This window comes from Asterias rubens, unplaced genomic scaffold, assembly GCF_902459465.1.
Source record: "Asterias rubens unplaced genomic scaffold, eAstRub1.3, whole genome shotgun sequence".
Taxonomy (NCBI): Eukaryota; Metazoa; Echinodermata; class Asteroidea; order Forcipulatida; family Asteriidae; genus Asterias; species Asterias rubens.
Genome location: NW_022985712.1, coordinates 88,118 through 113,613, shown reverse-complemented (window position 1 = coordinate 113,613; position 25,496 = coordinate 88,118). Strand labels below are relative to the sequence as shown.

Below are 25,496 nucleotides of genomic sequence, written 5' to 3'. Positions count from 1 at the left end.
TAGAGAAACAATTTTTGTAAACCTAGACTTGACACTTAAGCCACTGCATAAAGTGTAGTTAATGTCTACAGCCATACTACGCTGAAAACACCGGTTCTCGTCTGATCACCGAAGTTAAGCAGCGTCAGGCCCAGTCAGTACTTGGATGGGAGACCGGTTTGGAATACTGGGTGCCATAGAGATTCCTATTTTATTTTTCTTCAGAGATACCACTTTTGTAATTTTAGACTTGACACTTAAACCACTGCATTAAGTTTAGTTAGGGTCTACAGCCATACTACGCTGAAAACACCGGTTCTCGACTGATCACCGAAGTTAAGCACCGTCAGGCCCAGTCAGGACTTGGATGGGAGACCTCCTGGGAATACTGGGTGCCGTAGACTTTCCTATTTTTTTTCTTCAGAGAAACAACTTTTGTAAACCTAGACTTGACACTTAAGCCACTGCATAAAGTGTAGTTAATGTCTACAGCCATACTACGCTGAAAACACCGGTTCTCGTCTGATCACCGAAGTTAAGCAGCGTCAGGCCCAGTCACAGTACTTGGATGGGAGACCTCCTGGGAATACTGGTTGTCGTAGACTTTTCTTTTTTTTCTTCAGAGATACCACTTTTGTAATTTTAGACTTGACATTTAAACCACTGCATCAAGTTTAGTTAGTGTCTACAGCCATACTACGCTGAAAACACCGGTTCTCGTCTGATCACCGAAGTTAAGCAGCGCAGGCCCAGTCTAATGGGAGACCTCCTGGGAATACTGGGTGCCGTAGACTTTCCTATTTTTTTTCTTTAGAGAAACAACTTTTGTAAACGTAGACTTGACACTTAAGCCACTGCATAAAGTGTAGTTAATGTCTACAGCCATACTACGCTGAAAACACCGGTTCTCGACTGATCACCGAAGTTAAGCACCGTCAGGCCCAGTCAGGACTTGGATGGGAGACCTCCTGGGAATACTGGGTGCCGTAGACTTTCCTATTTTTTTTCTTCAGAGAAACAACTTTTGTAAACCTAGACTTGACACTTAAGCCACTGCATAAAGTGTAGTTAATGTCTACAGCCATACTACGCTGAAAACACCGGTTCTCGTCTGATCACCGAAGTTAAGCAGCGTCAGGCCCAGTCAGTACTTGGATGGGAGACCTCCTGGGAATGGGCCACGACCCCTGCAAGTGCTAATCCTGGTAGACGAATCACCAAAATTCGGTGGTCAAGCGCATGCGTCGTCGTGTTGGGTAGACTAGCACAGTCCCTGGTGATTTATAGCCCAATAAACTTAAAATACTTAAAACCGCGTGTCAAAGTGTTATTGTAAATTTCAGTACAAGACCCGATTTTCTCCATTATTTCGACGTCTCGATATCCGATACTATTAACTATTAATGGAGCAGACAATACCTCCTATTGAGGTCTAAAGCAAGGGCCCAATTTCATAGAGCTGCTTAAGCACAAAAAGTAGCTAAGCACAACAAAATAATGCTTACCAGAATAAGGTTACCAGCCAAACTACCATGTCAAATGTACAATTTGTGACTGGTATCCTGCCCTTTTCAGTTTAGCAGACAATTGTTAAGCAATATTTTGTGCTTAAGCAGCTCTATGAAATTGGGCCCAGGTTGGGAGTTGACTTGGGGGTCTTTTTCTTAAGAAGTATTTTTTCCCCAATTTTCGTCATATCCTTGGCACTTTTCAATCTATTGAATGCAATAAAATCACACATAACTACATGGCATTAAAGTTCAGTTATAATTGTGTCATCTTTCTTTTAATTCTTTTTTTCCTCTGTTGGCAAAGTCAAATATTCAACACATACAATTGCAAAATGACATCATCTGCATTTTTCTTTCTTTTACATGGTTGACAATGACAAGTATTATATAATAAATGTGTAAAATGACAGCATTTGACCACAGGGTATCTTTACATTTGTTTTGATGATTAAAAGAAGTGGGCATCTATACCATTGTTTGTTATTGAACTATAAGTGAGGATATCCAATACTGTGAAAGCCTAGGCCTACTCTACTATCACTTACTCATTTTTGATGACAAAAAAGCAGTGTAATTGATACCTTTATCATTGAACCAATGATATCATTGGTATTGAACTATAATATTAACTGAGGATATCCAGTACTGTGAAAGCCTACTCTACTTTCACTTACTCGTTTTGATGATAAGACACATTATACTTTAGTTACAATTATGTCATCTTTCTTTATCATCTTTCTTTTTCATTGTTGGCAATGTCAAATAATATACAAGTGTAAAATGACAGCACTTGCATTGTTCTCTCGTTTTCATTGAAAATGACAAATACATGTATTATATAAAAGTTATTATATAAAAGTGTAAAATTACAGCATTTGCATTATTCTCTCCTTTTCATTGTTGAATTTGACAAATAAACGTATTATTTGAAAATGACAGCACTTGCATTAATCTCTCTTTTTCATTGAAAATAACAAATACATATATTATATAAAAGTGTAAAATAACAGCATTCGATCGCAGGGTATCTTTACATTTGAAGATGTAAATGTTTTCTTGTTGTGACTGTCTACTGAAATACTTTAAAATCCTGCTTATAAGCAAAACTGATTTCCTTGCCCCCTCACCAATTCAGGATATGGAAAGATAGAAACCAGAATATTCTTAAAATACCAGTATTTTCAACGCCAATTGATAATGGGTTAATACTATTGGTCAAAGATGGCTAGTTAAAACTAATGGTCAAAGATGGCTAATTAAAAAGTTACTTATAAGCGGGTTTTTAAAGTATTCCATAAATGACATGCTTGATTTAAAAAATACCCTTTTAAACATACAAATTGACATTATTCAAGAAAAAAGCAATAAAAGGCAACTGACAAGAAAGTCTGTAACTCCGGGATTTGAGGGTGTGTTTACTGGAAATCAGTGTATCACTACTAAAGTTCTTTTAGCAAATACTTAGCTGGAGTTATCTGCACTTTATTGTTTTAAAGTGTTTTTTCTCCTCTGCAGCTCTTCATCAACTTCTCGCTTGAAGTGTTCAAAATCAGTGAACACTCTCTGAAATCCTGGAGTTACAGACTTTCTTGTTGTTGGGCAGAAGGTAAAAATGTTCTGCTTGCTGCCCTCTGCTTTGTCCTTAGAAGGTGTGTACCGCTTTCGCAGTCCCCCACACTGCGGTACTTGACAGGCAGCGCAAGGTTTTCTGGATGCCTTCGGGATCTGAGGTTTGGGCTTTGGAGGTGGAGGTGGTGGGGCTTGTAAGGTGAATGGCATACCTGCTGATGGCTGTGTCAAGTTGAGTGACTGTGCACTTGGCTGTGATGGCACAACCAACAGGATAGGTGCACCAAACGCCTTAGACAAGCTGGGTTTGGGGGCTAGTGACTGTAGCTTGGACTTGGTGCTGGTTGATGGAGTGTTAGGTGTGGTTGACATGCTAGTCTGGCTTGTGTGGGGCTCATCATCATCAAACGCTGAGCGCCTCTTTTCACCCTGTCTCCTTCCAAATTCAGGTGACTTACTGGAATATTGAACTTCAGTGTGGGAAGGTGGCAGGAGAGAAGAAGGGAGGGTAGCAGCTTGTGGTACAGGGGCACTGGATACCACTCTCCGATGGGTTTGGACTTTTGGTAGAGATGTTGCCAAGTAGTTTGCCCTCTTCTCCTGTTTATTGAGAAAGTTGGTGATGGACTTGGCGTTGATGTTAGGCAATGGTATGGCCTGCTCTGCCAGGATGGGGTCATCTCTTACCCTGTCAACAATACGCTTGTACTGCCCCTTGACTATGTTGGCTACTTTGGTGGGTGATGACTTTGCAGAAACCGTGGGTCTGTTTTTTAACATCTTGATGAGTAAATAAAGGAGACGCGACTCTTCATTTATGTGGGCTGCCTGGGCATATCTCATCCAACCAAACTTGGTCTTCTGTGCTGCACTGGTTTCTGCAGAGCCAGCACCCAAACACCTGCCAAAAATGGTATAGCCCCATTTGGACTCGTATCTTTTAACAAAATTACGCGCAGATTTGTCGTGCTCATGGAGCTGTCCTGCAGCTTTAGTGATCTTCTGTCGCAGATGAGCTGGGATGATGTGGGCGTTGCTGTCATCTGCCAGCTCGAGAAGTAACAGGGCTAGTCCCTCAACTTCCTCATAACCAGGTAGATGAAGGTGGCTGGAACTCATCATTACATCTTCTAAGGCTGGACTAACCTCCGCTTTTACACCCTCTTCACTGCCAAGAAAAGCATGGTCAGCATTCATGTTATCAATCTGATCTTCAGATTCTTCAGAGTCCAGACCCTCCACACCCTCATCATCTGAAACATCTTCCTCTTGGTTGTCATCTGTTTGCTCCTTGATGTCGTCCTCCTCAGCTTTTGATTGTTCTTCATTCACTGCAGAAGAGAAAATGACAAATGACAAAAAATACATGTATGAGACCATAGTGAAGATGTGTGGATTTCCTTTGTTGACCTCTTCACTGTTCATCCTTTCATCCCTAAACAAAGAAAGAGAATAATCAATAATCAATCATAGACACAGGAAAGATATCCATTGAAAACTGATCTTTGTGTTTGAAATTTACCAGTTGAATACGGTTTTTGCATTTTTTACTGTTATCTTATTCGAATGTGAAGACAAAAATTGCAGACATGATGTTTATCACTTTACATCTAAACATGTTAAACATAGGCTAAAATGTATATTATTTCAAAACACAAGTTGATACAATTTTCATAGGGCAAGAAAGGGTTAACAAACCTTTTTCTATGTAGTATTCCTTGGATGTGAAGTCTGTAGATTGGCAGTAGGCGTACTCCACTCCAAGTAGCTCTTCCTCAACAGGGTTGTCATATCTCTCAGCGTAGGGCATGGGAGCAGAGAAGTTTGGCTCAAAGAGATGTTCGTCACCGAACAAGACAGACGCCTGTGTGTTGAGTTTCTGGATCTGGCGAGGATCAACAATGGTTGTTAGTCGGCCATGTCCCCCAGCTACCTTGAGTGATTCCATCCTGCTATTCCACTGCACGGCAAATGAGATGAGGTAGACCTGAAGAAAATGGATAAAAAATCGGAGATAACAATCATAAATGAGCATAGAAAGCTAAAAACCTAAAGAACAAACCTTACCTTTTTTCTTAGACTAGTGAGTGAATGAAGAAAAATAACTTGCCTTTTTCCTAGACTTTAAGGAAATGAGCTCATACTTTAAATTCAGCTTAATTTTATATCGTATCTTTCTTGTGAGGCAATCCCATGCAAACTTTTGACTCTTCTCTATCTACTCCAGGATATGGAGTAGTGGAACAATAATCTTCAATGAGTTGGCCGATAAATTAAATGTTGTTCTGAAAATTTATCTAATAATGCTAAACAAAGTTTACCTGCCAAGGCATGATTCCACATCGTTTTGATGGTATGGCGTTGTGCATGTGGCTGTGGAGACCTTCCAGTGAATTGCTGCCCCTACGACATCTGTAGTAGTTCAGTTGAACACCGTTGAGAGTCACGGTTTTTTTTGCCACATACAAGGGGATGTTGGGTGGATCCTACAGAACGAAAAAGAAATGGTTCATTTGATTTATATAAACTGCTCACAAAAAGTTAGGAAACTTTTTTTAATCAAGTATATTTTTATTATTTATTACTCTCTTTGTATATGTTATATATCAATGCAAAGCTGAAGAAATAAGTCCAGCAACATGTAATCATTGCAAATGTGGTATCATTTTAATGAGAAACACTTCAGCTTTGCATTGATATATAACATTATACAAAGAGAGTAATAAATAATAAAAATATACTTGATTAAAAAAAGTTTCCTAACTTTTTGTGAGCAGTTTACAATATATACATATATAAACATATATAAATGCTTTATATATGCTTCAAATACTTCTATCTCTGGACTATAATACCTGAAAATAACTTAACTTCCTTGTTGTTTATCCAGTTATGACAAAGCACATAATCTATCCTTATGTTGTGGCAGACCTTCCTTCAGCTGCAGCCTGCAGTTGCCATGGGATGTATGTCCCCGGTGTATATCTTAAGCGTTATTTATTTGTTTTTTATTGAAAAAAAAAATCAGAATTCCTTGCAAACTCACCTGCATGCAGTTAAGATGTTTGCTAGCAGTAATCCAGTGGCTGTCAACTGCCTCATGGGATTTGAACAGAGGAATGCCATCAATGTCAAGACCAGCTGGGCCCTTGAACTCTCGTAGGATGACCTCAACTGCACTTGCACTCTCCTACAAAATAAAATGAATATGGTTCATGCATAATTAATCTCTCTTCAAGTACTGCATTATTGTTTCCTTAAAGCAAAGATATCAGTTAAACCTGTTGCATAGAAAGCTGCAACTTTCATATGCTTTAGTTCAAAATATGAGGTTGACACCTAAATGAGCACAAAAATTGATAGGTAGACCATCCTCAGATATCTGTAAATATATAGAGCTTTTTATACAAAATTAAACCAGAAATTCTGCTGACCTGCACACCACGTGTTACTCGACGGACGTAGCACTTAAGCTGATGATGCTTGATGAAGGACAGCATCTTCTCATCAGTGTACTTTGAGTACAGCTTCTCGTCACCCTTGCGAATAGCTTTCACCAGCTTCATGATGTCTTCCTTGTTGTAAGCAAGTATGGCCCCAGCAAGAGCACTTATGAAGATGCCATACTTTGCGTGACTCTGTTTTATAACAACTGTGTCCCATCTGTGAAGCCAGTGCCGTATGTCCAGCCTTACCACCATTCCTTCCTCTGCCCAGTCAGTAAAGAGAGACTCCAGCCATGATGACCCACTGGCACTAGAACAAAAGAGACATATTTTGTATTTGTAATTACTACAAGTGTAACTGAGCTTGATAAAAGACATTCTAAGACATGTTCTCAGAGTCAATAATAGTGCCACCTGATATTTGAAAAAGACAATAAAGATCAAAATGACATTCACATTGATTCACGGTTATCATTGTACACACCCAAGTATTTACATTCCAATTTGATTTCAAAGTTGAATTCTAACTTTAATAAAATGTCTTTCAAATGTTGAACTGCATATGGAATTGCATGCTTTCATATTAACTCTTTTCTACAATTTTAAACTGCAATGCTTTGATGGTTAAAATTTGAACATGCTGAAAATAAGAAGTACATATAAGAAGTCAACTCACCTACAACAGTTGTTGTCTGCATAAATGATCTTGGGAGCAGGTGCATTGGCACGCTTAAACCGGCTGACTAACCCACGGGCCATTCGTTCATAGCAACCTTTCGATTCATCTGCCACCACCACTGTAGTCAGGAACTGGCCCCATTCATTCAGGACGCTGGTCACATACTGCATGGTGCCTCTCCCAGCCCCGTATATTTTCTTCAGGATCTGGAAAATACATATAAATCAAAACATTAAAAAGAAATACACTCACACTCAATTAAGTGTGAGTGTAGAGTGCCCTGCTGTATGACAAATAAAGAAAAGTACATGTAACGGCGGATTTTAACTGCAACACGTTAAACACAATAACCACTGCTTGTGACTATTTTGCCGATTCCTTTGCTCATGTACATTTAATGCCCTTTATTTATCGTTTCACAGTGCATCACAACGCACAATCCATGTATACATCACGATTTATTTTTGAACGTGTAGTTGGTGTCAATCACAAAGTTCGGTTCTCCCAGTTGCATTTCACGGTTGTAAATGACATGAGCTATACGTTATAATATCAAACGAGATGAAACGGTTCAAAACAACAATCTATTCTAGGTTCGACAAAAAAGTACAAAACCAAAATGGCTCTTACGCAGTTAATTCCACCAAAGATATCGTATGTCCCTTCCTTAATATCCAATCAAATTTGCCTACAAGCAAATCTCTGTTTAGCGACAAAATCTAACCTTTCTGATCCAGCTTTGATTCAGCGACGCATATCTGTCTCCATTTTTCTGCTGCATGCCCGCCCTCTTGCGTTCGAGCCAAAAAACTAAACTAGCGGCAACATCCCGGCCCCTTAAATGGGAACATTTCCGGGTGAACATTTAAACTTTAAGAAAACAAACTGTTCAAACTGTTCAACATAAGTGTCCATGAGATCCATGAGTAGTCGACAAGCTATATTGTGGGATTTGCTGGAGCAGAGCATGTCGTACACTCCCAATCAGGAGGCATTATTCTAGCCTGAGAAAACCTGATTGTTGCAAACCCTAATCATGGGACTCGAGGAGGCAGAGCTTGGTAATAGGTCTCACTAGAGTGTTGCGACTGGACTTGACCTCAGCTGACCTGACCAAACCATCTTTGCCTGGAAACGTCTCTGTCACAAGTCCCAGAGGCCAGTTCTTTCTAGGTGTTGCTTCATCCATAATAAGCACCATGTCTCCGATTGCCAGGTTCCTCTGCGGTTCAATCCACTTCTGCCTTAGCTGTATAGTGGGTAAGTACTCTCTCACCCAGCGCTTCCAAAACTGGTCCGAAAGAAGCTGCACATGTCGCCAACGTCTTCCATATGAGTCCTGCTTGATGAAATTCCCTGGGGGTGCTGGCTGACCTGCCCGAAGCAGAAGCAGGTGGTTGGGTGTTAGGGCCTCTAGATCCTTGGGATTGTCTGAAACTGGTGTAATTGGCCGACCATTTACAATCGACTCAACCTCACAAAACAGGGTGTCGAGTCGTTCATCATCAAGTACCTGGTCTTTTAGAGTGGCATTAAGAACTTTACGCACTGTTCGTATCTGGCGCTCCCAGACGCCTCCCATGTGTGATGCCGTTGGAGTGTTGAATTCCCATTCTATCTCATTCAGCAAGAGATATTCCTTCATCCTATTCGTTTCATTCCACTTCTGAATGGATTCTCTCAGTTCTCTTTCACCTCCGACAAAATTTGTTCCATTGTCAGACCGCATTCTTCTTGGCATTCCTCTTCTTGCTGAAAACCTCACCAGAGCATTTATGAAGGAATTTGCATCCAGTGAATGAATCCTCTCGATGTGTATGGCTCTGCATGCCATACAAGTGAACAGACAGCCATATCTCTTTTCCTGGCTCCGCCCCCTCTTTACTAGGAAGGGACCAAAGCAGTCCACCCCAGTGTCAGTGAAGGGTGGATTACCTGGTGTAACTCGGTCCGTAGGGAGATTTGCCATTCTCTGTGCACATGCCTTTCCTCTGAGCCTTTTGCAGTCCATGCACTTGCGCAAAACTTGACCTATCATTGTACGTGCTTTCGGTATCCAATACCTTTCTCTCACAAGGGACAACACATACTCCTTTCCAGAGTGCGCTGCCTTCCTTTCATGGAAGTAGCTGATAATGAGCCTTCCTACATGCCCGTGGGGGACTATCAAAGGATGCTTTGCTTGGTCGTTAAGTGGAGCCATCTGTAATCTTCCTCCAATTTTGAGCATCCCATCTTCCACGATTGGGTCCAACTTGTAGATGCTGCTTTTACTGCAGATCCTTCCACCATCTTCCAAAGCATGTAACTCATTACCATAATGCAGTCTCTGAAGATAGCCTATGATAGCTTGTTCTGCCCTTCGTAATTCATGAACTGTCAGACATGCTTGTGTTTTCATCCGTCTATGGTCAAACAGCCATGTTTTGAACCGCAGTATCCATGCTACGGCTTTCTTTAAGCGAATCCAGCAAGAGTATTTCTCCAGCAGCTTCTCAACTGTGGCCCCTTGGGCCTCTGCCTTCACAACGCATGTTTTGGCTACTTGCTTAACTTCCTTGTCATCATTAAGCAGATCAGAACTCACATTCTGTTTTGTCGGCCAAGTTGATTCATCCCTCCACAGGAAATCCGGCCCCTGTTTCCATCTGGTGCAGGACAGCATCTGCTTAGCATCCAACCCTCGAGAAGCATCGTCGGCTGGGTTTGAGGCAGTGTCTACATGCCTCCATTGACTCGGAAGCGATCCATCATGAATTATAGCCACTCTGTTGGAGACAAACGTGTGGAATCGCTTAGATGTGTTCTTGATGTACTGCAAGACGATCATGCTGTCAGTCCAAAATATGGTCTCATGTATTTCTAGCCTCATTTCACGATGAAGCATACTATCCAAACGGACTGCCACCACTGCTGCCAATAACTCTAGCCTCGGTATGGTCATAGGCTTGATGGGTGCTAATCTTGACTTCCCCAACTGAAATGTGCAGTGTGGAATTCCTTTCTGATTGACCAGTCTCACATAAGAAACTGCTACATAGGCGGTCGACGAAGCATCGCAAAAGTGGTGTAACTGTACCCTTGCAGGCACTCCAAAGTCTCGGGGCTCTATGCATCTCTGAGTTTCAAATTTTTCCATCATCCGAAGCTCTGTCAGCCATTTAATCCATCGCCTATGGTTTCCTGGTTCTAGCTCATCATCCCACCCTTTGTCTGCCTTGCACTCATCTTGAAAGATACATTTAGCTTGAAGCACGAAGGGGCAGACTAAGCCAAGCGGATCGTACACCGAACTCACAATGCTCAACAGACCTCTTCTCGTGTAGCTCTTCTCCTTTGGCTTTATTTTGATACCGAGAATATCTGTATCAGTGTTCCAGTGCACACCAAGTGCTCTTTCAATTGGGAGAGGTGATCGATCCAAATCCAAATCCTTAACTCCCTTGGCTCTTTCGTCAAGTGGGATTGACTCAACTACTTTTCGGCTATTTGAGATCCATTTGGTTAGGCGAAAACCACCCAAAGACAGTAGCTTTGTAAGTGACTTCACCAATGTCACTGCTTCTTCTTCATTGTCCACTGCTTTCAAGCAGTCATCTGCATAGAAGTTTTCCATTACAGTAGTGACTGTTTTGCCGTCAAACACATCTGCATTATCTTCAGCAGTTCTACGCAGGGCAAAATTGGCACAACTCGGACTCCATACACCCCCAAAGAGGTGCACTGCCATCCTGTAGACTTCTGGTTGCTTGTCTGTGTTTCCGTCCTTCCACCACAAAAATCGAAGGGCATTTCTATGGCAAGGAGAAACTTTCACTTGGTGAAACATAGCCTCTATGTCACCCATGACTGCAACTTGGCGCTCTCGGAATCTGACAAGAACTCCTATCAGCTTATTAGTCATATCAGGGCCCTGAAATACTGCCTTGTTCAGGGAAGTTCCAGCATATTCGGCTGCACAGTCGAAAACAATGCGTAACTTATCTGGTTTGTTGGGGTTTGTCACATTATGGTGGGGAAGGTACCATGTACATCTGGCAGAGACATCTTTATCAGTACAAGGTACACGTTCTGCGTACCCTCTTTCGAGCAAATCGTTAATACCGGCCTTATATCTGCTGTGAAGCTCAGGGTCTTTAGTCAGACGTCTTCCAAGGCTTTGTAGTCTCTTATCAGCAAGGGACCTGTTGTCTGGCAACTGTGGTGGATACAGCTTGAAGGGGATATCCATTTGATAATGCCCATCCACAACTGTCAGTGTTTTGTCCCAAATGTCGATTACCCTTTTGTCGTTTATGGACATTCGAGGGTGGCTTCCTGCCAGTGCATGGGCTGTGTCTAACTTCCAGAAGCGCTCAATCTGTGCCTCAAGTGCAACTTCATCATCGCTTGCTGCATGCACAAAATTGCAGACACTGCTCATGGAGGGTTGGTTATCCATGATTGGCCCATTGAGTGTCCAACCAAGAGCCGTTCTCATCGCATATGGTTCTCCTGGTGCACCTTGTCTCACTTCTAAGGGCATAAGGGCCTGAGGAATATCCTGCCCGATTATGATTGTCACTTTGGATTCATGCACTTGGGGCAAGTCTAAATCTTTGAAGTTGTCCCATCTTCTCAAGTCGGCTGAAGTTGCCAAACAACTGCTTAGAGCTGGGAACGACTGTAGAGCATAAACTCTCGGCAACTGAATGACATTTCGGTTTCTTTTCTTCCCGGTTGTGCCAGTCACTTCCAATGTAACTTCCAATGCTTGTGAATCCTTGCCCTCATTCAGGGTCTCTAGTGATAAAACTGTTTCCTTTCCTTCCAGACCCATTTGCTCCAGTAGAGAACGTGAGCAGAATGTTCGATTACTGCCAGGGTCTAGGAGAGCATGTGTTTGGATAAAGTCAGTTTGGCCTTTACCTCTGACATTTACCGTGACAATGGTGAGGACGACTTTTGCTCCCTTTCCCGGGGGGCCAACTGCACAGCTTTTCGCTTCGACTTTGTGCACATCTCTATTTTTCATATCCCCGGTCGGTAAATTGTTTTGCGGGTTTGGTCTCTCCATGGCAAACTGCATTGCCTCATGTAGCCACACAGAGTGTCTCAGAGTGCACCCCTCTATGTTACAATCACTCTTTCTCCTGCACCATCTTGCAGCGTGGTTGCTAGCATCCATGCAGTTGAAACACAGTCGCTTTCTCTTTATCAACTCCATTCTTTTCTGTGAGGACATTTTCTGAAATTCCTTGCAATCAGAGAGGCGATGGACTCCTTCACACAAGCAACACTGTCTCATTGCCCATCCACTCCTTTTGTCAGGGATCTCTCCCCTTTCACCCCAGTCCAGTTTGTTCGTTGGGTTATCCTCAGCCAGTACATTGAATGATGAGCCTCGTTTTGACATGCATGACTTGTCAATCGATTTCTGGTCCTTATATTTGGTGGCAAGGGATCCGAAAATAGGGTCGTTTGCCTCTTTAGCAGCCATACTCAGAAATTTGACTAATCCTTCAACATTTGGATAGTCACCTGTACGTTCCACATCCTTAACTGCCTTTGTACGCCATCTAGACTGTAGGTGGAATGGGAGTCTCTCAACTATTTTCACCATTCTCACACGAGAGTCCAACTCATTGCATTTGCCCATTGCAGTTAGCGTTTCCATACAGCCCCTGACATCATCGGCAAAGTCTTGCAAGGCGTCTCCATCATTAGCCTTTAAAGATGGCCCATCGGTCACCTTCTTTACCCACGCTTGTGAGATGGTGAAATCATTGCCAAATCTCTCCTTTAGAAGATTACGTGCCTTCTTGTAACCCTCTGATGGCAGCATCAAAGCACATGGTCTGATTACACGGGCTGCCTTATCTTTGCAGTATTCAAATAGTCTGTTTAGTTTAGCGCCATCACTGACTGATGAATTACCCACACAACAATCAAATGACCGAATGAACACCCAATAGTCCATGGGGTCACCGTCGAAAGTTATTATGCTGCTCTTTGGTAAGTTCATAACATCTAGCATCTGACGCTGCAGTGCAAGGGAGGCATTCTCGTTTACCTTTAGAGGCGGTGACCATTCCTCAATGGTAGGATCAAACTTTGAATCCATAACTTTATCGTTGTCTCCACCTTGAGATTTGTGTACGGATGTAGAGGTTACAAACAAGGTTTTTTGGTTCACCAAATCCAACAGTTCTTTCTCCTTTGCGGAGGTGTCATACTCAAATTCTTCGTTCGTGCTTAAGAAAGGATTTGTCTGAGCGCTTTGCTCTGGCACGTTCATGAATTTGGCCAGCGTCTGTTCTTCTGCAGTAACTGCCTCAAGTTCAGCCTTTATTTTTAGGTTTTCCATTTCAGCCTTTTGTCTAAGCATCTCTTCCCCAATTTGGGATTTATATCTCAACTGTTCCAACTCTAGCTCCTGCTGCTGCATTAGAAATTTTGCTTTGACAACCAGAGATGCCCTTTTGGCTGCAGCCATTGCTCTTGCACTTGAGGTTGTCGATTCTGATCCAGTGCTGCCGTTCTGTGAGATGCTGTCAGTTGGAGCAATGTCGTCGAGCTGAACAGAGACCAAGAAGCAACATTGACTACGTGCTCGATTTAGTATTTCTTCAATTTCATCAGCATCCTCTCTTAACTTTGGCAACCTCTGTTTGTCAAGTTGTAAGGCTAACTGTACACAGTCTGCATGTACGTCATGGTAATTTGCGACTGCCGTTTCCAAGGATGTCAATTTACCTTTCACAATCTCCACGTCAAGGTTCCCATCAACAGCATGTTGAAAGTCTGTGAATTTTCTCTTTACATTGGAAGCATGGCCAGCCCGAGACCTCGATATTCTTGTTAGTTTATCTCCGCTCACATTTTCCTCAACCTGACCCGCATCCATTTGTTCTGCCATCATAATGTTCACTTGCAATCAAAATACAACCTTTGGTTTTGTACAGATGTAACGGCGGATTTTAACTGCAACACGTTAAACACAATAACCACTGCTTGTGACTATTTTGCCGATTCCTTTGCTCATGTACATTTAATGCCCTTTATTTATCGTTTCACAGTGCATCACAACGCACAATCCATGTATACATCACGATTTATTTTTGAACGTGTAGTTGGTGTCAATCACAAAGTTCAGTTCTCCCAGTTGCATTTCACGGTTGTAAATGACATGAGCTATACGTTATAATATCAAACGAGATGAAACGGTTCAAAACAACAATCTATTCTAGGTTCGACAAAAAAGTACAAAACCAAAATGGCTCTTACGCAGTTAATTCCACCAAAGATATTGTATGTCCCTTCCTTAATATCCAATCAAATTTGCCTACAAGCAAATCTCTGTTTAGCGACAAAATCTAACCTTTCTGATCCAGCTTTGATTCAGCGACGCATATCTGTCTCCATTTTTCTGCTGCATGCCCGCCCTCTTGCGTTCGAGCCAAAAAACTAAACTAGCGGCAACAGTACATGTCAACAAATGCTCATCAGATGTAGACCATTCCTAGACTTGGCAACATTTAACTTTTGCTGCCACAAAGTAACTCCACTTTTACTCTAAAAGTGACTCTGAAGTTCTGTACTTTAAGGCATGGGGGTTAATGTTATGACTCCCTTGCCTGTATTTCTAGTCTTTGATTGAAGTTATTATTCAGCTGTTTTTTCAGCAACATCGCAAAACCTAGCCACATCTTGTTAGTATATACCTGTTTGGTTCCATCGATGCAAAGAATCTCTCCAGTCATGCTGAGGATTGATGCTCTGTACACGTGCATCTTCTCCATCTCTAACATCAGGTGCGCTCGGCGAATGACACGAGGTGAAGGTAGAGGGCTTGGTCTGATAGGAGGAGTGTAGGTGATGCCAGTGTAGGGAAGTATTCCTCGCTGTGAAGAAGAACTGCTTGCAGTGTGAGCTTGGTACAGGAGTGTCTGATACAGGTCACGTCTCTCAGCGTACCACTCATCATGACCATTTTGTGTCATCCGTTGAACCTTCGTCATTGAGACTGCATTCAGCCTGTCCTGAAGAAGAGTAACAACACTCTTGTCAATGGCACGCTTCCCACAGATAACAGCTGGAAACAAGCTCCTGATAGCCGGAGCTAAATTCATGAGAATGTTAGGGCTGTATGCATGCCATACGTACTGAAGTGGCTGCTCGTCATTACTAGCGTCTTGCTGGCGAGCCCGCATACATTCGTTGCATTTCAAGCGCTCAGTCAGCAGCGTGTAGTTGTATCTGATACCACACACCTGCCTAGCAACATTTCCATAGCCACTCTTAGTCAAGAATGTATTAGGTTGTGCAGGGCATCTGGCATTGGGGCACTTAATTTTGACATCCATAACACCAACAGGCCTCCAAAACAAGACAGGTGTGGTGAAGAAGGACAGCATTGTAGGCAGCAATCCCCGTATTGTGGTTGTTAGTGGTGGAGGGTTGAATTCCATCCTCTTCTTGAAGAGCTGTCTGGTCATGGTAGTTCCCTTGGCGGTTGTGTATCGTCTTGCAGCTTCAAAGATTCCATAAGGGCCATCGGACTTGAGCCAACTGACATTGGGTGCATACATGCCTTGGTCCCATAGTAACTGCCATCCTTCTAGCACTGCAGAGTCATCCAATTGCGACTGTGATGATGACGCTGGCTGGTCGTCCCGTACTGTTGATGAAGATGCATCTTCTGAAGGAAGTAGTTTTCCAACGGTAGTTATCTGGGTAGCCACAGGAACCTCGGACTCAAGGAGTGTACTCTTTGAAAAGTAATCAAGAGCACCAACACACTGATAAAAATATATAGTGCTTTAAATAAAAACCCACATTGACCTGTAAAAATTGAATGATATTCTGCTGTACACTTCATATTTTAATTCACAATAATTATCAAAATTAACCAAACCCACCGTGTTGGATACAAAACATTGGTTTCTTTTGTGTCAATTGCTAAAATTATCTAAATCTTCATCTAACATACTAAAATAATTCATCTGCTGTCAGAAAAACACCCTTTTTACAGTGTTAGGGTTTGAATCCATGGTCATATCTTCCATTGCATTAACTTGAATAATATCAAGATTAATTAATCAAGAACTCTTTTCTTATCTGATGATATAAGAATCCCTGCAGCGGCCAAAAGTTCTTCATCTTTAAAATCATCTGGATCAGGGTTGGTTCTTAGACGCGCTCGCTCTTCTCTCTGTTCCCTTTCCTGCAATTGAAAACAGGACAAAAAATAACAAATCAAAATTTAAAACTACTCACTCAGTCAATCCCAAAGTTGTCAACTCAGAAACTGTGAAAATTGGTGAGCAGAGCAAGGTCATATGGCAAGGATTTGCACCAACACAAAATGCACCGATCTTGCTTTTTGTCCATGTTACTTGTCTGCATGGTATAAAAATGAGTGTACTTCTCCAGCCATTTAAGTCTAGGGAAATCACTTTTGTACTGGCACACTGCTGTAGTATTCTTCCCATGTTCTTAACTTTCATAAAACTGATATGCATATAATGTACAGAGACTTCTTTAAAAAAAATAGATGAAAAACTATCTTCTGCATTTTTATATACTATTTTACAAACGAATCCATGGCAATTTCATATCAAACCTCATTTCATTTCAACAGGATATGGCCTTACCTTCTGACGTTGGTCAAGGTGAAATTTAACAGGTACAAAATCATTGGCGTACTCCAATAGGCACTCCTTCTGCCACTTAAGACGAGGTGACGTCTCTCCATGCTGCATGTACGCTCCTAACAGCCACACCGCCCAACCAATGTCGTTTTCCATAACCCACTTGAAGGTACAACCTGTGTATTTCCCAAAAGTCAATACAATGTTTGATCTCCATAGATCCTCGCCTGTGACCTTGGCAGCTTTTTCTGCGGTCTTTGGATCCCACCAGATTTTGTCTACATTCATCTTCTGCTTCTTGTCAAACTCTGCAGCTTCTGAAGAACATTTCAGCCGGGCTTGTCCAGTTTTGTACAATGGTATTTTGGGATACAGATGTTGTCGCATATGCCTTTCCAATGATTGGGTATGTGCAAATGTTTTTTGGCAAACCGAACAAGCCGGCAATGACTCTTTGCAGGTTTCATCATGCATTTTCATGTGACGAGCCAAGTTGGAGTTGTTGCTGAATACTTTCCTACACTTGGGACAGGCCTGAGGCTGCTCCATGATGACCTGTAATTAACCAAAACAAACAATATTCTGGATCATGATCAAGGTCATAATCAACTGTATGTTTATCTCACATGTGTCTGTACATAATTGATGTGAAATCTGTGTTCCAATATTAAAGGGCTGTGAATAGCAAAACCCTGTCCCTGTGAACTAGGCATCTTCTTTGGTGCCTATTCCAGCCTTTTGAGATGCGGTACCATTACCGTACCTGTACCAAATGCTTATAACTGATTTGTACTTACGGTGCCAATCTTCTGCAGATCCTGAAATCCCTAATCTTGTATGGGTACATGATGCACACGCAAATTATTAATAAACCAGAAACTAGCGATGGATTCGAACCATCCAATCTCAGACAATGCCGAGATTGCACCAGAGTCTAGGTTTGTTCCAGTGTATTAAACATTTGCATATCAAAATGTACACATGCAAGATGATGATGGGGAAATCAGAGCATGCGATGAAGATGATGACTGACAGACAGACTGATAAAATAATGAAAAGTTAAGATAATCAAATGTAGCATATCAAATAACAATAACATTAAAACCAATAAAATGTTTTGAAGACAGTTTGTTTCTTGATCAATTGCACGAAGACAGGAAAGTACTTGCCAGGTTCTCAGGAAGAAGGGCATGGCTAGATTCATTGAACACGCACTTAACAAAACCACTATGTTCAAGAATTAAATATAACAGCTCAGTACTAGTAGCCACCATTTTCCCCTTGTGCAGAGTGCCACGGCATCATACAATACAAACATCACCATGATCACAGAGAGTCCATTAGTAATACACACACACTATAATTATAATAAGCTTACCATTACTTTTTACAAAATCCCTTAACTATCGTACATAAAATCTACCTTGTCTTACTCACTCAGGGGTCGCAGCACACACATACACCATGAACACAGCGTTGACTGACAGATCGATGTTGCTTTTTTTGTCTTTAAAACACTAGAACGACATAAATCAAAATCACTACAGTGCGGCGATTGAACTACACTACGTAAATACACTTACTGAGCTCGAATTTCCTCAAAAAAGTAGCAGATTTTCTTCTTTTGATTTTTCTCACAGCGTAGCAACTTCCCTGACAGTGGAGGCTGCCATCTTGGTTGCGAATTGACCCGATTGAAGAAAGGTCAACTCGCTCAACATTGGTCGCTGATTAGTCCGTTGAGCAGAGGACCTTGCTCAACATCGCTCAATGATTGGTCTGTTGAGGAAAGTCTGTGCTCAACGTGGCTCAATGATTGGTTGTTCGGTTAAAGAATAAGTACTTGGAGGGGAGAGCGCTTGGGAATACTGGGTGCCTTAGACTTTCCAATTTTTTTTCTTCAGAGAAACAACTTTTGTAAATCTAGACTTGATACTTAAGCCACTGCATCAAGTGTAGTTAGTGTCTACAGCCATACTACGCTGAAAACACCGGTTCTCGTCTGATCACCGAAGTTACGCAGCGTCAGGCCCAGTCAGTACTTGGATGGGAGACCTCCTGGGAATACTGGGTGCCATAGACTTTCCATTTTTCCCCCTAAAAAACTCAACTTTTGTAAACCTAGACTTGACACTTAAGTCGATGCATTAAGTTTAGTTAGTGTCTACAGCCATACTACGCTAAAAACACCGGTTCTCGTCTGATCACCGAAGTTAAGCAGCGTCAGGCCCAGTCAGTACTTGGATGGGAGACCTCCTAGGAATACTGGGTGCCTTAGACTTTCCTTTTTTCCCCTCAAAGATACCACATTTGTAGTTTTAGACTTGACAGTTAAACCACTGCATTAAGTTTAGTTAGTGTTTACAGCCATACTACGCTGAAAACACCGGTTCTCGTCTGATCACAGAATTTAAGCAGCGTCAGGCCCAGTCACTACTTGGATGGGAGACCTCCTGGCAATACTGGGTGCCATAGACTTTCCTTTTTTTCCCCTGAAAGACTCAACTTTTGTAAACCTAGACCTGACACTTAAGTCACTGCATTAAGTTTAGTTAGTGTCTACAGCCATACTACGCTAAAAACACCGGTTCTCGTCTGATCACCGAAGTTAAGCAGGGTCAGGCCCAGTCAGTACTTGGATGGGAGACCTCCTTGGAATACTGGGTGCCGTAGACTTTCCTTTTTTTTTCCCCTCAAAGATACCACTTTTGTACTTTTAGACTTGACAGTTAAACCACTGCATTAAGTTTAGTTAGTGTCTACAGCCATACTACGCTGAAAACACCGGTTCTCGTCTGATCACCGAAGTAAATCAGCGTCAGGCCCAGTCAGTACTTGGATGGGAGACCTCCTGGGAATACTGGGTGCCGTAGACTTTCCTTTTTTTTTCACTCAAAGATACCACTTTTGTACTTTTAGACTTGACAGTTAAACCACTGCATTAAGTTAGTTAGTGTCTACAGCCATACTATGCTAAAAACACCGGTTCTCGTCTGATCACCGAAGTTAAGCAGAGTCAGGCCCAGTCAGTACTTGGATGGGAGACCTCCTGGGAATACTGGGTGCCGTAGACTTTCCTATTTTTTTTCTTCAGAGAAACAACTTTTGTAAACCTAGACTTGACACTTAAGCCACTGCATAAAGTGTAGTTAGTGTCTACAGCCATACTATGCTGAAAACACTGGTTCTCGTCTGATCACCGAAGTTAAGCAGAGTCAGGCCCAGTCAGTACTTGGATGGGAGACCTCCTGGGAATACTGGGTGCCTTAGACTTTCCTTTTTTCCCCTCAAAGATACCACATTTGTAGTTTTAGACTTGACAGTTAAACCACTGCATTAAGTTTAGTTAGTGTCTACAGCCATACTACGCTAAAAACACCGGTTCTTGTCTGATCACCGAAGTTAAGCAGCGTCAGGCCCAGTCAGTACTTGGATGGGAGACCTCCTTGGAATACTGGGTGCCGTAGACTTTCCTTTTTTTTTTTCCCTCAAAGATACCACTTTTGTACTTTTAGACTTGACAGTTAAACCACTGCATTAAGTTTAGTTAGTATCTACAGCCATACTACGCTGAAAACACCGATTCTCGTCTGATCACCGAAGTTAAGCAGCGTCAGGCCCAGTCAGTACTTGGATGGAAGACCTCCTGGGAATGCTGGGTGCCATAGACTTTCCTTTTTTCCCCTGAAAGACTCAACTTTTGTAAACCTAGACTTGACACTTAAGTCAATGCATTAAGTGTAGTTAGTGTCTACAGCCATACTACGCTGAAAACACCGGTTCTCGTCTGATCACTGAAGTTAAGCAGCGTCAGGCCCAGTCAGTACTTGGATGGGAGACCTCCTGGGAATACTGGGTGCCATAGACTTTCCTTTTTTCCCCTGAAAAACTCAACTTTTGTAAACCTAGACTTGACACTTAAGTCGATGCATTAAGTTTAGTTAGTGTCTACAGCCATACTACGCTAAAAACACCGGTTCTCGTCTGATCACCGAAGTTAATCAGCGTCAGGCCCAGTCAGTACTTGGATGGGAGACCTCCTAGGAATACTGGGTGCCTTAGACTTTCCTTTTTTCCCCTCAAAGATACCACATTTGTAGTTTTAGACTTGACAGTTAAACCACTGCATTAAGTTTAGTTAGTGTTTACAGCCATACTACGCTGAAAACACCGGTTCTCGTCTGATCACAGAATTTAAGCAGCGTCAGGCCCAGTCACTACTTGGATGGGAGACCTCCTGGCAATACTGGGTGCCATAGACTTTCCTTTTTTTCCCCTGAAAGACTCAACTTTTGTAAACCTAGACCTGACACTTAAGTCACTGCATTAAGTTTAGTTAGTGTCTACAGCCATACTACGCTAAAAACACCGGTTCTCGTCTGATCACCGAAGTTAAGCAGCGTCAGGCCCAGTCAGTACTTGGATGGGAGACCTCCTTGGAATACTGGGTGCAGTAGACTTTCCTTTTTTTTTCCCCTCAAAGATACCACTTTTGTACTTTTAGACTTGACAGTTAAACCACTGCATTAAGTTTAGTTAGTGTCTACAGCCATACTACGCTGAAAACACCGGTTCTCGTCTGATCACCGAAGTTAAGCAGCGTCAGGCCCAGTCAGTACTTGGATGGGAGACCTCCTCGGAATACTGGGTGCCATAGACTTTCCTTTTTTACCCTGAAAGACTCAACTTTTGTAAACCTAGACTTGACACTTAAGTCAATGCATTAAGTTTAGTTAGTGTCTACAGCCATACTACGCTAAAAACACCGGTTCTCGTCTGATCACCGAAGTTTAGCAGCGTCAGGCCCAGTCAGTACTTGGATGGGAGACCTCCTGGGAATACTGGGTGCCGTAGACTTCTCTATTTTTTTTCTTCAGAGAAACAACTTTTGTAAACCTAGACTTGACACTTAAGCCACTGCATAAAGTGTAGTTAGTGTCTACAGCCATACTACGCTGAAAACACCGGTTCTCGTCTGATCACAGAATTTAAGCAGCGTCAGGCCCAGTCACTACTTGGATGGGAGACCTCCTGGGAATACTGGGTGCCATAGACTTTCCTTTTTTTCCCCTGAAAGACTCAACTTTTGTAAACCTAGACCTGACACTTAAGTCACTGCATTAAGTTTAGTTAGTGTCTACAGCCATACTACGCTAAAAACACCGGTTCTCGTCTGATCACCGAAGTTAAGCAGCGTCAGGCCCAGTCAGTACTTGGATGGGAGACCTCCTTGGAATACTGGTTGCCGTAGACTTTCCTTTTTTTTTCCCTCAAAGATACCACTTTTGTACTTTTAGACTTGACAGTTAAACCACTGCATTAAGTTTAGTTAGTGTCTACAGCCATACTACGCTGAAAACACCGGTTCTCATCTGATCACCAAAGTAAATCAGCGTCAGGCCCAGTCAGTACGTGGATGGGAGACCTCCTGGGAATACTGGGTGCCGTAGACTTTCCTTTTTTTCCACTCAAAGATACCACTTTTGTAATTTTAAACTTGACACTTAAACCACTGCATTAAGTTTAGTTAGTGTCTACAGCCATACTACGCTAAAAACACCGGTTCTCGTCTGATCACCGAAGTTAAGCGGCGTCAGGCCCAGTCAGTACTTGGATGGGAGACCTCCTGGGAATACTGGGTGCCGTAGACTTTTGTATTTTTTTTCTTCGGAGAAACAACTTTTGTAAACCTAGACTTGACACTTAAGCCACTGCATAAAGTGTAGTTAGTGTCTACAGCCATACTACGCTGAAAACACCGGTTCTCGTCTGATCACAGAATTTAAGCAGCGTCAGGCCCAGTCACTACTTGGATGGGAGACCTCCTGGGAATACTGGGTGCCATAGACTTTCCTTTTTTTCCCCTGAAAGACTCAACTTTTGTAAACCTAGACCTGACACTTAAGCCACTGCATAAAGTGTAGTTAGTGTCTACAGCCATACTACGCTGAAAACACCGGTTCTCGTCTGATCACCGAAGTTAAGCAGCGTAATTTTTTTCTTCAAAGACTCAATTTTTGTAAACCTAGACTTGACACTTAAGCCACTGCATAAAGTGTAGTTAGTGTCTACAGCCATACTACGCTGAAAACACCAGTTCTCGTCTGATCACCAAAGTTAAGCAGCGTCAGGCCCAGTCAGTACTTGGATGGGAGACCTCCTGGGACTACTGGGTGCTGTAGACTTTCCTATTTTTTTTCTTCAGAGAAACAACTTTTGTAAACCTAGACTTGACACTTTAGCCACTGCATAAAGTGTAGTTAGTGTCTACAGCCATACTACTCTGAAAACACCGGTTCTCGTCTGATCACCGAAGTTAAGCAGCGTCAGGCCCAGTCAGTATTTGGATGGGAGACCTCCTGGGAATACTGGGTGCCGTAGACTTCTCTATTTTTTTTTTTCAGAGAAACAACTTTTGTAATTTTAAACTTGACACTTAAGCCACTGCATAAAGTGTAGTTAGTGTCTACAGCCATACTACGCTGAAAACACCGGTTCTCGTCTGATCACAGAATTTAAGCAGCGTCAGGCCCAGTCACTACTTGGATGGGAGACCTCCTGGGAATACTGGGTGCCATAGACTTTCCTTTTTTTCCCCTGAAAGACTCAACTTTTGTAAACCTAGACCTGACACTTAAGTCACTGCATTAAGTTTAGTTAGTGTCTACAGCCATACTACGCTAAAAACACCGGTTCTCGTCTGATCACCGAAGTTAAGCAGCGTCAGGCCCAGTCAGTACTTGGATGGGAGACCTCCTTGGAATACTGGTTGCCGTAGACTTTCCTTTTTTTTCCCCTCAAAGATACCACTTTTGTACTTTTAGACTTGACAGTTAAACCACTGCATTAAGTTTAGTTAGTGTCTACAGCCATACTACGCTGAAAACACCGGTTCTCATCTGATCACCAAAGTAAATCAGCGTCAGGCCCAGTCAGTACGTGGATGGGAGACCTCCTGGGAATACTGGGTGCCGTAGACTTTCCTTTTTTTCCACTCAAAGATACCACTTTTGTAATTTTAAACTTGACACTTAAACCACTGCATTAAGTTTAGTTAGTGTCTACAGCCATACTACGCTAAAAACACCGGTTCTCGTCTGATCACCGAAGTTAAGCGGCGTCAGGCCCAGTCAGTACTTGGATGGGAGACCTCCTGGGAATACTGGGTGCCGTAGACTTTTGTATTTTTTTTCTTCGGAGAAACAACTTTTGTAAACCTAGACTTGACACTTAAGCCACTGCATAAAGTGTAGTTAGTGTCTACAGCCATACTACGCTGAAAACACCGGTTCTCGTCTGATCACAGAATTTAAGCAGCGTCAGGCCCAGTCACTACTTGGATGGGAGACCTCCTGGGAATACTGGGTGCCATAGACTTTCCTTTTTTTCCCCTGAAAGACTCAACTTTTGTAAACCTAGACCTGACACTTAAGCCACTGCATAAAGTGTAGTTAGTGTCTACAGCCATACTACGCTGAAAACACCGGTTCTCGTCTGATCACCGAAGTTAAGCAGCGTAATTTTTTTCTTCAAAGACTCAATTTTTGTAAACCTAGACTTGACACTTAAGCCACTGCATAAAGTGTAGTTAGTGTCTACAGCCATACTACGCTGAAAACACCAGTTCTCGTCTGATCACCAAAGTTAAGCAGCGTCAGGCCCAGTCAGTACTTGGATGGGAGACCTCCTGGGACTACTGGGTGCTGTAGACTTTCCTATTTTTTTTCTTCAGAGAAACAACTTTTGTAAACCTAGACTTGACACTTTAGCCACTGCATAAAGTGTAGTTAGTGTCTACAGCCATACTACTCTGAAAACACCGGTTCTCGTCTGATCACCGAAGTTAAGCAGCGTCAGGCCCAGTCAGTACTTGGATGGGAGACCTCCTTGGAATACAGGGTGCCGTAGACTTTTCTTTTTTTTTCTTCAGAGAAACAACTTTTGTAAACCTAGACTTGACACTTAAGCCACTGCATAAAGTGTAGTTAGTGTCTACAGCCATACTATGCTGAAAACACCGGTTCTCGTCTGATCACCGAAGTTAAGCAGCGTAATTTTTTTCTTCAAAGACTCAATTTTTGTAAACCTAGACTTGACACTTAAGCCACTGCATAAAGTGTAGTTAGTGTCTACAGCCATACTACGCTGAAAACACCGGTTCTCGTCTGATCACCGAAGTTAAGCAGAGTCAGGCCCAGTCAGTACTTGGATGGGAGACCTCTTGGGAATACTGGGTGCCGTAGACTTTCCTATTTTTTTTCTTCAGAGAAACAACTTTTGTAAACCTAGACTTGACACTTAAGCCACTGCATAAAGTGTAGTTAGTGTCTACAGCCATACTACACTGAAAACACCGGTTCTCGTCTGATCACCGAAGTTAAGCAGAGTCAGGCCCAGTCAGTACTTGGATGGGAGACCTCCTAGGAATACTGGGTGCCTTAGACTTTCCTTTTTTCCCCTCAAAGATACCACATTTGTAGTTTTAGACTTGACAGTTAAACCACTGCATTAAGTTTAGTTAGTGTTTACAGCCATACTACGCTGAAAACACCGGTTCTCGTGTGATCACAGAATTTAAGCAGCGTCAGGCCCAGTCACTACTTGGATGGGAGACCTCCTGGCAATACTAGGTGCCATAGACTTTCCTTTTTTTCCCCTGAAAGACTCAACTTTTGTAAAC

General features: G+C 42.4%; 2 protein-coding genes, 23 non-coding genes and 15 pseudogenes across 25 annotated transcripts; 38 read left to right on the top strand and 2 right to left on the bottom strand.

Moving 5' to 3' along the window:
- The first annotated feature begins 63 nt into the window (after nt 1–63).
- Nucleotides 64–182, top strand: LOC117306165 (annotated as a pseudogene).
- Nucleotides 183–264: 82 nt separating this feature from the next.
- Nucleotides 265–383, top strand: LOC117306151 (annotated as a pseudogene).
- Nucleotides 384–463: 80 nt separating this feature from the next.
- Nucleotides 464–584, top strand: LOC117306129. The gene has a single exon (XR_004520877.1). It is a non-coding gene; the product is annotated as a 5S ribosomal RNA (ribosomal RNA).
- A 78-nt stretch (nt 585–662) lies between these two features.
- Nucleotides 663–773, top strand: LOC117306236 (annotated as a pseudogene).
- An 80-nt stretch (nt 774–853) lies between these two features.
- Nucleotides 854–972, top strand: LOC117306150 (annotated as a pseudogene).
- An 80-nt stretch (nt 973–1,052) lies between these two features.
- Nucleotides 1,053–1,165, top strand: LOC117306265 (annotated as a pseudogene).
- A 1,807-nt stretch (nt 1,166–2,972) lies between these two features.
- Nucleotides 2,973–4,869, bottom strand: LOC117306019. The gene is made up of 2 exons (XM_033790870.1): nt 4,758–4,869; nt 2,973–4,369 (listed from the first exon to the last, which is right to left on the bottom strand). Exons 1-2 carry the CDS (start codon nt 4,867–4,869, stop codon nt 2,973–2,975), a joined length of 1,509 nt encoding a protein of 502 aa, XP_033646761.1.
- Nucleotides 4,870–7,559: 2,690 nt separating this feature from the next.
- Nucleotides 7,560–14,304, bottom strand: LOC117306013. Its single transcript, XM_033790864.1, has one exon. The coding sequence runs from the start codon at nt 14,083–14,085 to the stop codon at nt 8,215–8,217; it is 5,871 nt and encodes a 1,956-aa protein (XP_033646755.1). The 5' UTR covers nt 14,086–14,304; the 3' UTR covers nt 7,560–8,214.
- Nucleotides 14,305–18,780: 4,476 nt separating this feature from the next.
- LOC117306084 lies at nt 18,781–18,899 on the top strand. The gene has a single exon (XR_004520834.1). It is a non-coding gene; the product is annotated as a 5S ribosomal RNA (ribosomal RNA).
- Nucleotides 18,900–18,978: 79 nt separating this feature from the next.
- LOC117306127 lies at nt 18,979–19,097 on the top strand. Its single transcript, XR_004520876.1, has one exon. It is a non-coding gene; the product is annotated as a 5S ribosomal RNA (ribosomal RNA).
- Nucleotides 19,098–19,175: 78 nt separating this feature from the next.
- On the top strand, nt 19,176–19,294 carry LOC117306241 (annotated as a pseudogene).
- A 79-nt stretch (nt 19,295–19,373) lies between these two features.
- Nucleotides 19,374–19,492, top strand: LOC117306092. Its single transcript, XR_004520842.1, has one exon. It is a non-coding gene; the product is annotated as a 5S ribosomal RNA (ribosomal RNA).
- An 81-nt stretch (nt 19,493–19,573) lies between these two features.
- On the top strand, nt 19,574–19,692 carry LOC117306034. Its single transcript, XR_004520785.1, has one exon. It is a non-coding gene; the product is annotated as a 5S ribosomal RNA (ribosomal RNA).
- Nucleotides 19,693–19,771: 79 nt separating this feature from the next.
- Nucleotides 19,772–19,890, top strand: LOC117306089. The gene has a single exon (XR_004520839.1). It is a non-coding gene; the product is annotated as a 5S ribosomal RNA (ribosomal RNA).
- An 80-nt stretch (nt 19,891–19,970) lies between these two features.
- On the top strand, nt 19,971–20,089 carry LOC117306138 (annotated as a pseudogene).
- A 78-nt stretch (nt 20,090–20,167) lies between these two features.
- Nucleotides 20,168–20,286, top strand: LOC117306107. The gene has a single exon (XR_004520856.1). It is a non-coding gene; the product is annotated as a 5S ribosomal RNA (ribosomal RNA).
- Nucleotides 20,287–20,368: 82 nt separating this feature from the next.
- LOC117306174 lies at nt 20,369–20,487 on the top strand (annotated as a pseudogene).
- A 78-nt stretch (nt 20,488–20,565) lies between these two features.
- On the top strand, nt 20,566–20,684 carry LOC117306049. The gene has a single exon (XR_004520799.1). It is a non-coding gene; the product is annotated as a 5S ribosomal RNA (ribosomal RNA).
- Nucleotides 20,685–20,762: 78 nt separating this feature from the next.
- LOC117306154 lies at nt 20,763–20,881 on the top strand (annotated as a pseudogene).
- Nucleotides 20,882–20,959: 78 nt separating this feature from the next.
- LOC117306240 lies at nt 20,960–21,078 on the top strand (annotated as a pseudogene).
- Nucleotides 21,079–21,157: 79 nt separating this feature from the next.
- On the top strand, nt 21,158–21,276 carry LOC117306056. Its single transcript, XR_004520806.1, has one exon. It is a non-coding gene; the product is annotated as a 5S ribosomal RNA (ribosomal RNA).
- An 81-nt stretch (nt 21,277–21,357) lies between these two features.
- Nucleotides 21,358–21,476, top strand: LOC117306055. Its single transcript, XR_004520805.1, has one exon. It is a non-coding gene; the product is annotated as a 5S ribosomal RNA (ribosomal RNA).
- A 78-nt stretch (nt 21,477–21,554) lies between these two features.
- Nucleotides 21,555–21,673, top strand: LOC117306077. Its single transcript, XR_004520827.1, has one exon. It is a non-coding gene; the product is annotated as a 5S ribosomal RNA (ribosomal RNA).
- Nucleotides 21,674–21,753: 80 nt separating this feature from the next.
- LOC117306186 lies at nt 21,754–21,872 on the top strand (annotated as a pseudogene).
- A 79-nt stretch (nt 21,873–21,951) lies between these two features.
- LOC117306119 lies at nt 21,952–22,070 on the top strand. Its single transcript, XR_004520868.1, has one exon. It is a non-coding gene; the product is annotated as a 5S ribosomal RNA (ribosomal RNA).
- An 80-nt stretch (nt 22,071–22,150) lies between these two features.
- Nucleotides 22,151–22,269, top strand: LOC117306115. Its single transcript, XR_004520864.1, has one exon. It is a non-coding gene; the product is annotated as a 5S ribosomal RNA (ribosomal RNA).
- A 79-nt stretch (nt 22,270–22,348) lies between these two features.
- LOC117306298 lies at nt 22,349–22,467 on the top strand. Its single transcript, XR_004520921.1, has one exon. It is a non-coding gene; the product is annotated as a 5S ribosomal RNA (ribosomal RNA).
- Nucleotides 22,468–22,547: 80 nt separating this feature from the next.
- Nucleotides 22,548–22,666, top strand: LOC117306185 (annotated as a pseudogene).
- A 216-nt stretch (nt 22,667–22,882) lies between these two features.
- Nucleotides 22,883–23,001, top strand: LOC117306069. The gene has a single exon (XR_004520819.1). It is a non-coding gene; the product is annotated as a 5S ribosomal RNA (ribosomal RNA).
- An 80-nt stretch (nt 23,002–23,081) lies between these two features.
- Nucleotides 23,082–23,200, top strand: LOC117306048. Its single transcript, XR_004520798.1, has one exon. It is a non-coding gene; the product is annotated as a 5S ribosomal RNA (ribosomal RNA).
- An 80-nt stretch (nt 23,201–23,280) lies between these two features.
- On the top strand, nt 23,281–23,399 carry LOC117306184 (annotated as a pseudogene).
- A 79-nt stretch (nt 23,400–23,478) lies between these two features.
- Nucleotides 23,479–23,597, top strand: LOC117306118. The gene has a single exon (XR_004520867.1). It is a non-coding gene; the product is annotated as a 5S ribosomal RNA (ribosomal RNA).
- An 80-nt stretch (nt 23,598–23,677) lies between these two features.
- On the top strand, nt 23,678–23,796 carry LOC117306114. The gene has a single exon (XR_004520863.1). It is a non-coding gene; the product is annotated as a 5S ribosomal RNA (ribosomal RNA).
- Nucleotides 23,797–23,875: 79 nt separating this feature from the next.
- Nucleotides 23,876–23,994, top strand: LOC117306296. The gene has a single exon (XR_004520920.1). It is a non-coding gene; the product is annotated as a 5S ribosomal RNA (ribosomal RNA).
- An 80-nt stretch (nt 23,995–24,074) lies between these two features.
- On the top strand, nt 24,075–24,193 carry LOC117306183 (annotated as a pseudogene).
- Nucleotides 24,194–24,409: 216 nt separating this feature from the next.
- LOC117306068 lies at nt 24,410–24,528 on the top strand. Its single transcript, XR_004520818.1, has one exon. It is a non-coding gene; the product is annotated as a 5S ribosomal RNA (ribosomal RNA).
- An 80-nt stretch (nt 24,529–24,608) lies between these two features.
- LOC117306116 lies at nt 24,609–24,727 on the top strand. The gene has a single exon (XR_004520865.1). It is a non-coding gene; the product is annotated as a 5S ribosomal RNA (ribosomal RNA).
- Nucleotides 24,728–24,943: 216 nt separating this feature from the next.
- Nucleotides 24,944–25,062, top strand: LOC117306290. The gene has a single exon (XR_004520914.1). It is a non-coding gene; the product is annotated as a 5S ribosomal RNA (ribosomal RNA).
- Nucleotides 25,063–25,142: 80 nt separating this feature from the next.
- LOC117306112 lies at nt 25,143–25,261 on the top strand. Its single transcript, XR_004520861.1, has one exon. It is a non-coding gene; the product is annotated as a 5S ribosomal RNA (ribosomal RNA).
- A 78-nt stretch (nt 25,262–25,339) lies between these two features.
- LOC117306249 lies at nt 25,340–25,458 on the top strand (annotated as a pseudogene).
- Nucleotides 25,459–25,496: the final 38 nt, after the last annotated feature.